This window comes from Arachis ipaensis, chromosome B1, assembly GCF_059453495.1.
Source record: "Arachis ipaensis isolate K30076 ecotype BB chromosome B1, ASM5945349v1, whole genome shotgun sequence".
NCBI classification, from domain to species: domain Eukaryota; kingdom Viridiplantae; phylum Streptophyta; class Magnoliopsida; order Fabales; family Fabaceae; genus Arachis; species Arachis ipaensis.
This window is the reverse complement of record NC_142436.1, coordinates 72,967,195-72,977,744: the sequence shown is the minus strand read 5'-3', so window position 1 is coordinate 72,977,744 and position 10,550 is coordinate 72,967,195. Positions and strand designations below refer to the sequence as shown.

Here is a 10,550-nt window from a genome sequence, read left to right as displayed (position 1 = left end):
AAAAGTATAAAAAGCAAAAATCAGAGGGATCAATTTTTAATTTTTAATTTTTTTAAAAATAAAAAAGATATATTTTATAATTATTTTGATGATAGTTAATCATACTCCTAAAAAAAATAAAAATAAGGAATCCATAATCTAAAAAAATAAATTTTATTGATAAAATATTTTAGAGATGAATTTAAAAGTTCAAGTACTAATTTGTAACCCGCATATTTCATACAACTTAATGAACTTATTTCATAAACTAACGGCAGCCATTGCAAATTGCACACACAGCCCGGGGCTCTACTCTGCTCTCTTTCTACGACTGAGTGCTGATTGTTACATGATACTCTGTTAAACTGTTAGGGTTTCAGCGTCTCGGATATGGCGCTGTTCCTTCTCTACGAGTCTGCTTCGGGCTACGCCCTTTTCGAGGCTCACGGCCTCGACGAAATCGGTCAGAACACCGAAGCCGTTCGGAGCTCCGTTTCCGATCTCAACCGCTTCGGTAAGGTCGTCAAGCTCCGCTCCTTCAACCCTTTCACCTCCGCCCTCGACGCCCTCAAACAGTGCAACGCCGTCTCCGAAGGTACCACCAACTCATCACTACCACTCACTACTCTTTGTGTTGATTGTGGAGTGAATCGTGTTTTGTTGTTAATGCATGACACAAATTACGAATTTGAAGTCTTATTTAATTGTAACTTTGTAAATAGCGAAGAAATTTAAATTAATTTTTGTGCATGTTTGGTTAATGCATTTCCTTTTACAAGAAAGAATAACGAGCATCAATCCAGCGTTTTTAATTTAATTTAATTTTGTGCGTCGTTGCATTTGTTGTTTAGGCATATTGACCGATGAGCTGAGAACTGTCTTGGAGACTAACTTGCCTAAAGTGAAGGAAGGGAAGAAGGCCAAGTTCAGTTTGGGTGTTTCGGACCCTAAGATTGGTTCTCAGATATCTGAAGTCACCAAAATTCCCTGTCAAAGTAATGATTTTGTGAATGAGCTGCTCCGTGGAGTGAGGCTCCATTTCAATAAGTTTGTTGGTGACCTCAAGGTTAGCTAGCATTTCAATCTGCCTTCTTTGTTTTTCTTATTCATGCATGGTTCCTGTGTGATACGGAAATGTATTTATATATTAGTATGTTGTTGTTATTTTACTCTGCGTCATTTGAATTTCATAGCCTGGAGATTTGGAGAAGGCACAACTTGGTCTGGGGCATAGCTACAGCAGAGCCAAGGTGAAGTTCAATGTTAATCGGGTTGACAATATGGTCATCCAAGCAATCTTCCTTCTCGATACACTTGATAAGGACATCAATTCATTCTCCATGAGGGTCAGGTAGCATGTGAATGACAGATGCTAGTAATATAATTTTCAAATGTTTGGAATAGTTTACATACGTTGAGAGAGTGAATGAACTTGGAGAATTCAATTTTTTTTGTTGGTTTCTCAATGTGTGCAGAGAATGGTATTCATGGCATTTTCCTGAACTGGTGAAGATTGTGAATGACAATTATCTTTATGCGAAAGTTGCAAAATATATTGAGGATAAAGCAAAGTTGTCTGAAGACAATATTCCGGCTCTAACTGACATAGTTGGAGATGAAGATAAGGCAAAGGAGATTGTTGAAGCTGCCAAGGCCTCCATGGGTAGATTCTTACACATGTTATGCATTTAATCTGTGTGACATCCTCTATGTAAGCCTTCTTCTTCTCTTTGTTTCCTTCAGGACAAGATTTATCCCCAGTGGACTTGATTAATGTCCATCAATTTGCACAGAGGGTAATGGACCTATCTGAGTATAGGCGGAAGTTGTATGATTACCTGGTTTCTAAAATGAATGACATTGCCCCAAATTTGGCCTCTTTGATTGGTGAAGTTGTTGGTGCACGATTAATATCTCATGCTGGTAGCCTCACAAATTTAGCGAAGTGCCCATCTTCAACCCTTCAAATTCTTGGTGCAGAGAAAGCTTTGTTCAGGTTTGAACTTTTAACCTTGCCTCTTGTTTTTGAGTTTCTAAAGCTCAAAGTGATACATGTTCATCTAAATTAACAACGCTTCCAATGGAAAACTGCAAGTTTGTTGTTTCTGTAATGGTTGGTTGCATAATTCCTCATGAGTTAGGACAATAGCTAATCTTGGTTCGCAATACCATCTCGTTTGTAATGTATTTGTTCTATTCAGGGCACTAAAAACTAGAGGAAATACTCCCAAATATGGTCTGATATTCCACTCTTCATTTATTGGTCGAGCATCTGCCAGAAATAAGGGTCGAATGGCTCGCTATCTTGCAAACAAATGTTCAATTGCATCACGGATTGACTGCTTTTCTGGTTTGATACCATTACCTTGAATTTATTTCTGCAGTCCCGTTTTCCTTGGCATATATTTCCATGTGAAATGATTTTGTTCCTGTGATGCAGAAAGGGGTACAACTGCTTTTGGGGAGAAACTTCGTGAACAAGTTGAGGAGCGACTTGACTTCTACGACAAGGGAGTTGCCCCTCGTAAAAACATAGATGTCATGAAGTCTGCCCTTGAAAGTGTAGTGAAAAAAGGTAGTGACCCCCCTTTTAATTTCCCTCGGCTGAGGCTATGCAGTGGATAGAGAAATTTGTATAAACTTGAGTGGCATGCATATTGTAGTTCACACTTTACTCCATGTGTAATAGTAGAATTTTGCTTAAATATTGCAATTGTTGCAGATACAGAAACGGATACACAAGAAGTGCCAGTTGAAGCATCAGGAAAGAAAGACAAGAAGAAGAAGAAGCAAAAAGCTGCTACTGTAGATGAAGCTGACGAAATGGCTGTAGTGGATAAAGCCCCAGAAACTACAAATGGTGATGCAGTGGAGGATCATAAATCAGAAAAGAAGAAAAAGAAAGAAAAGAGGAAATTGGAACAGGAGATGGAGCTTGATCAGGCTGTAGGTGATGGTGCTTCTGGTGATCAAGATGGAACAGCTAAAAAGAAGAAGAAGAAGACAAAGGATAAGAGAGACGATGATGATGGAGAAGTACCAGAGGCTGCTACTGAGACTAAGAAGAAGAAAAAGAAATCAAAAAGTAAGGATGCCGAGTAAGCTGAAAACTGTTAACTATTGAAAGTCAAATTTGTTCTGTTAAGTTTTTAACTCCAAACTCTTGCCGGGTGCTCCTGCACATGTCTAGATTAGTGTTGACTGCCTTTCATCTATTATGCAAAATTTTCCCCTACCTTGTCTCGTTATAGTAATTAGAAAATCTTCTATTACATAATATATTTCGAATCTGTTGTCTTTGTTTTTGGAGTTTTAGGAGCTAAAATTTGACTCCGATAAACCGAGTTTTTTAAAAGTAATGTACCATGAGAAAGTTGCTGTTTATTGACCATGGTAGTCGGTAGATCACCATCACTTTTATATAAAACAAAAGAGAGTTGAAGCGTGGAACTTGGAACTCCGTATGATCTCATATTACTCCCTTTAAGAATTCTACGATGTTTTAAGTTCCAAATTATTTTGTGAGCACCAACCCCCCAATCGGAATAGAATCCAGAAGATTGCCCGAGTTTCATATTCATGGTAGATGGTCATTTTGACTCTATTGTGATAAGCGATTTAAAAATGTATTTTGCCTCCGGATTTTTCAAAAGAGGTTGTACAAATTTGATTTAGAGTGATGCTACACAGAACCAAGTCTTAACCTTATTCTTACTATTAATTTTTTTCAGTCCAAAAGTGATTGTCTTTTTTAAATTTTACCCTCCTTTTATACCATCATCATCAATTCATGACGAAACACCCTCTCTCCCGCTCAACTCCCACTCCTCACCACACGGCACTGCACTACACCACCTCACCTTTCAAAACTGTCACCTCCACTGCATTCACTCCACCATAAGGATTTAGTTGATATTTTAAAGATTACTAATTGAAAAAATAAAAAAATATATATAAATTAAGTTTTAAATATATTTGTTATGCATTAATTAAAGTAATAAGTTTAAAAACTTTTGTCTTATAAATTTTTTACTTGTATCAAATGTACTTTGACAACTATGTTTTCAAGAAGTTTAGGGACAATTTAGAAATAATTTTACAAAGGTAACTTTCAATACAACTTAGACATAATTTTATCACTGTTAAGGATATATTTGATGTAAATTAAATATTTTTTGGATAAAATTAATTAAAAATATTTTTAAATTTTTTAATAATTTTAGGAAAAAATATATTTTATCCCGTAGCTGTTAATAAGAAACGGGGAGTAATCAGTAATCACATATAGCATGATATACAATTGGAAGATGTTCAGGTGTTCCGTTGTACTTCATCGGAACATTTGATTCCACTATTTTAAACCTTTCAGATATACTTTAAAAAATATAAATGGCTTAGATTGATGGAAAATCCTTGATGTGGACAGTACCTGCAAGAACTCACGCTGAGTATGCAACCGGTTCATACTTTGGTCAGTTTATAATGGTTCAAAATTCCGTTGCTTAAGCTTGCCCAAGCCGGTTAGGAAGTAACTCTGTTTTGTGTATTAAAGGTATTTTACTGGCTTGTATGTAAGCTAAGCTGATATAGTATTGAGCCTTTTAGTTACATTTTTGTTGCTTTCAATGGAAATTGGCTCCAAATTTTGTGTGATGCCATGAAATAAAAATTTTTTATGGAAAAATATTAGCTACACGGATAAATGATGGAACAGGTCAACATTTTTATTATAATATAGAGTTTTTAAAAATATTTTGATTTTCATATAAATTTGGAAACAATAATTTTACATTTTAATATTATTACAGAAAAGTAATTGAATATATTAAGAAATTAATATGGATAAAGTTAAATGAATTTTTAATAAAGATAAAATTAAGTATAATTAGGATAGATATTCATGCTATGTACAAAAAAAATATATTCAATTTATATTTTTAAAATTTTTAAATTCTATTATTTATTAATTTATTTAATTTGTAATAATTTTATTTTATTATATAAATATTCTTGAATAATTATCGGGGATATATTTGAAAGAAGATAAAATAAAAAAGTATAATTAAAAAAAGTGGTGTTATTACTTATTAATTTGAAAGTGATATTATCATTTTTCACATATATGGATATGATGTTTGTTATATAGATGTTTTTAAATAATTATTAAAGATATATTATTTATTTTATAAATATGTTTTAATAATTATTAAAAGGATATAACCTATATTAAAATTTTATATATAATTAATAAAATCACCATGTTACATTATATAATAGCATAATTATAAATAAAATAACTAAAATTTGAGTATTTTTTTATTTATTAGAATTTTACACACATAAATTAATACTATTTATATTAATATTTTTTTAAATTTATATACATGAATTAATAAAATTTATTTGTTAAAAATAATTTAATAATTATACTGATTAAATAATAAAAAAATACTAAAAATTATTGACACCCTATAATCTCTCATATATATGAATATACTAATAAGTAACAAGAAATATATAAAAAAGTTTAACAAATTTAAAAATACAAAAGAACTAAAACAACGTAATAAGAGAATATAGTTTGAATATTACTTTTAAAAAAGACAGCACTTAATTTCATATTATAATTTAAAACAATAACATAATAGTAAACTAACAAGACAAATAAAGAAAAAAAGTACAAAAAAAAAATAATTTTGAATTATAATATGAAATTTTGAATTATAATTTTGAATTATATATATATATATATATATTTTAACATCATTTTTTTATAATTATATTTTTTTATCTTCTATCTCCAACAATTATTCAAGAATATTTTTGTAATAAAATAAAATTAATACAAATTAAATAAATTAATAAAGAACAAACTTAAAAGATTTTATAAATACAGATTAAATAGAATTTTTTTGTATATTGTATAAATATCTACTCTAATTATACTTAATTTCCTTTCTATTAACAAATTGTTTAATTTTAACATATTTAATTACTGCTCTATAATAATATTAATATGTAAAATAATTGTTTTTAAATTTACATAAAAATAAAAATATTTTTAAATATTGTGTATTACAAATGAGGAATGTTGAGCGGTTCTATCACCTACTTAGTTACTCTTATACACTTTGACTGAGTCAAAACTAGACCATTAATTAAGCCATAAACATTTGGAGTGTAAACTATTATATTCTTAGCTGGCCAATTGAATAATTTTATGTCTACTTCAAGAGTTAATATAATAATTCCAAAACTCATTAGAAGACAAAAATATTGTTAAAAACTTGATAGTACACAAGAACATGAAGTTCCGCAATCGTAGACAGGAATACGTGATAACTTTCCTATACAATTATAGATACATTGTGTTCGGATGCAATTATACACGTAATTTTATCTTCCTCTAAAATTAATTTCTTAAATTGAGTCAGAATGCGTTACTATGAGAATTAAGTTTTTCTATAAACTCGAGATCAATAACGATAACTCGAACTAACCGAATATTAATAACTGCATCATGATCAGAACTAGCTCAAATTTTCTTGGTTAATCAACTCTTATTGCATATCATGTCAATATAATAATTTTAGCCCAATTTCATTTTCGAAAATGAAAACAAAAAATCAAGACGTCATCCCATTTAAAAAAGTAAGCAACAAACATCACATTTTTTCCTTCCCAACAAATAAAATAATATGGTCACTGACAATTTATTTAACATAGGTGAACTTCCATCCTTCCGAAAAGACAAAACGTATCCAGCCAAGAAAAAAATAATAATATATGGTCAATAATGGTCATTGACAATTTATTTATTTCTACCAAAAGATCCAAGCATCCTAATAATAATGACTGTTTCGTAAGTTATCAACGGGTGATTTGGGTATGAATGTAAAGTTTAGATTTTTCGATAATAATGTTGATGTCTCCTCCGATAAGGTGAAACTAGATCTTTGAATGAGGATAAAGAAATTTAAGTTAGTAAAAATTTTATGCAAACTTTTAGTAGATTAAAATTAAAAAATATCTAAATTTGATAGGATATTTATATAATAAATTTATTCACCTATAATGATAGGTGATTACTACCTTTTTATTAGAAAAATTGTTGTGATCTCCTTTTCGAATTAGGATGAGAGAATGTAAGAGTTAGTTGAGATTCATCTTGCTTTGGACAAATCGGATTGGACTGACTCTATTGTGACGGATCTCTGTCCGAAGTCAGAAGCAGTATGTGGTGTAAATTTGGGTTCTTATTCTGTAAATAGTGGATTTGGACTTCAGCCATTAGAGTTTTACTTTTATGATAGATCAGAGTATGAATAATAATAATAATAATAATAATAATAATAATAATAATAATAATAATAATAATAATAATAATAATAATAATAATAATAATAATAATAATAATAATACAATTAGATGTTTAAAGAATTCTGTGATGATGTATGAGATATTTTAAGAAAAAAATATCAAGTAAATATTTTAAAAAAATTTTGTGACGACCTTATAGGCTTTAAAAAAAATATCAATTATGTCTATTAAAACTTATATTACTGAATTTATAAAATTTTGCTAAAAAGATATCCAAGTCAAATTTTCAAAGATTTTTAAGTCTAATGTAACTTTAAGAACTTATTTTGAAAAGAAAAATAAAACGAGGAACAAAAGATATAGTAGAAATGAAAAGATGATGATAAGAGGATAGTTATTTTTTATTAGACCTCTAAAAAATATGTTCTAAGCAATTTGGCTTATTAAAAAAGTTTTTTTTATTATACCTTCAAAGAACATGTCTTTAACAACTTAGATTAAAGGCATGAAGTTAAAAAGACTGACACTAGAATTACCTTAAATTATGTTGAGTTTAAAGAACTAACAACATATTAAAGATGATGACTAAACATTATTATTGAGTTAAAAGCTAATTATATGTATGATTAGTTTGTTTAGTGTGCAGAAAATAAATTTAATCACACTGGTCCAAGGAGAAAGAAAAACAGGCCTAACAAACTAATGAAGTCCAACCTTGGTTCAACTTAAACCAAGTATTCATACCATCACTCTTGATCCAAAGAATGAGTGGATGAACTACATGAAAGAAGAGTAAGAAAGCTAGCCCAAGAATAATCACAAGCCCATGTTGGTGGTTGAAAGAGGCAAAACCGTCGGCTAAGAATTTCTTCTCGGTTAGAGGAAATAACTTCGTTGCAAGTATAGTTCCCAACCGACTAGCAATGCTCAATCAAAGTTTAAATTGGTTGTCACAAAGTACAAATCCTAATGAAAATTAACCGAAGTATTTAAACATCGGGTCGTCTCGCAAGGAATTGCAATGAAGTGATCAATTATTGGCTATGAAGGAACAATGGGTTTGATTTATAAAAGGGGCAAGGAAATAAATGACAAGAAAAGTAAAGAAAACAATTAAAGAAAGCAATTAATAAAAGAGGGACATTCATGGTAAGGATTGAGAAGTAAAGTTTTCTATCCTAGTCATACAATGATCAACAAGAATTTATCCTATTTCGTCATCTCAACTATGGAAGAAGGTATAATGTTATCTTCACATAGGGAAAAAGTCAAATAAGACTAGCTAATCTCAATCCAAAAGTCTTAATCACCCTACTAATTGAATTAGCAAGAGATTAGAGTCAATGGAAATAATACTAGCTAACAACTCTAGATCACCAACATAGGTTGGGTCTTAATGACTCAAGGTTTCCTAATTTCCCTTTCCAAGCCAAGAACGCTAAAAAAGTTACTCTAACATCCTTCCAACCATTTTGTCAAACACTTGGAAGGCATAAAAGGAAAGCATAGTAAATTGACAACAAGAATGGTAAATTGACAACAAGAATATTAAATCTACAACTAGCCAATTGCAAGAAATTAACAATAACTCAATTAAACAATAAGGGAATATGAAACATAAATTGCATTAAAGGAAAATAAAGGGAACAAGAATATATAAACAACAAGGTAAACAAATACAAGGAGTAAAATACTAAACTAGGAAAGTAAAGGTAAAGGAACAAGAAATTGTAAAGGAAAAGTAAATCAAAGCATGAATTAATCTTAGATCTAAGATGCAATTAAACCTAAGAACCCTAATTCTAGAGATAAGAGGGAGCTTCTCTCTCTAGAAAACTAACTACATAATGCTAAGCTACAACTAATTGCTCCCCCTTGCCCAAGCTTGAATTCTGCTTGAAATACCCTCAAAAATGAGTTGGATTTGGGCTTGGGAAGCTCAGATATCGCCCCCAGCATTTTCACTTTAATGAGGTAACGTGCGAGCTGCGACGCGTACGCATGGGTCACGCATACACGTTGTCTGGCATTTTTCTTCTCACGCATACGCGTCATGTCATGCGTACGCGTCGCCTAGACGACCTCATTTTCATGCGTGCGCGTATGTCATGCGTGCGCATCGATGTATGCACTCCAAATCCTTGTTTTTCCATGAATTCTCCACATTGCATGCTTTTCTCTTCACTTCTTCCATCCAATACTTGCCTTATGAACCTGAAATCACTCAACAAATACATCAAGGCATCGAATGGAATTAAAGTGAATTAAAATCACCAATTTAAGGGCCTAAAAAGCATGTTTTTACACTTAAGCACAAATTAAGGGAGAATTATAAAACCATGCTATTTCATTGAATAAATGTGAGAAAAGGTGACAAAATCTCCTAAATTAAGCACAAGATAAACCACAAAATTGGGGTTTATCAAATCTCCCCACACTTAAACCAAGCATGCCCTCATGCTAAACTCAAGAAAGAAACAAAGGGTATCAATATTTATTCAATGCAAACTACCTAGATGCAACTACCTACATGCAATCTATCTAAATGAATGCAATTACTTGGTCAAAATAAATCAATTCTCAAGAATACATATACAAGTACAAGGGCTAAAGCAATAGCAATCAAAGCAAACCCACAATTGAATTGAGCTATTGAAAGATTTTACAAACTTGCAAAAATAGAGATGATCATAGTGAAAACATGTAATTGAGCAATCGAACCCTCACCAGATGTATATCCGCTTTAGTCACTCAAGTGTATGGGGTTGATTCACTCAATTCTCTCCTAATCATTCTTTCCAAGATTTATTTTTCATCTAACCGTCAACAATTATTTCATTCATGCATACAAATATCATGAGGAATTTTTCATAGGTTGTAATGGGGCTAGGGTCAAGGTAGGGTTATATATGGTCAAGTAACTTTAAAATTTGAATCTTTGATTATCTTAAACTTCCCGCCTAACCTATATAACAACCTATACAATTCAAAGCTAACCTAACTACCCATTCTTCACTTTTTCACACACCCATGCATTCTCTTTTTTATCACCATACATATGCATTGATTTTTATTGAACTTTACTTTGGGGAATTTTGTCCCCTTTTTATTGCTTTTCTTTTTCTTTCTTTTTCTATTTCTATTTTTTTCTTTTTATTTTTCTTTTTGTTCTTTTCATTTTTTTCTTTTTCAAACTAAAATATATATACAAAAGCATCAATGTATATGGAATAAACATAATTGATACATGA

General features: G+C 30.9%; 1 protein-coding gene across 1 annotated transcript; it reads left to right on the top strand.

Moving 5' to 3' along the window:
• The first annotated feature begins 204 nt into the window (after positions 1-204).
• On the top strand, positions 205-3,278 carry LOC107631515 (nucleolar protein 56). Its single transcript, XM_016334982.3, has 8 exons — positions 205-574; positions 831-1,045; positions 1,173-1,330; positions 1,455-1,642; positions 1,723-1,975; positions 2,181-2,329; positions 2,420-2,554; positions 2,702-3,278. The coding sequence occupies exons 1-8, from the start codon at positions 370-372 to the stop codon at positions 3,079-3,081; spliced, it is 1,683 nt and encodes a 560-aa protein (XP_016190468.1). The 5' UTR covers positions 205-369; the 3' UTR covers positions 3,082-3,278.
• The last annotated feature ends 7,272 nt before the right edge of the window (positions 3,279-10,550 follow it).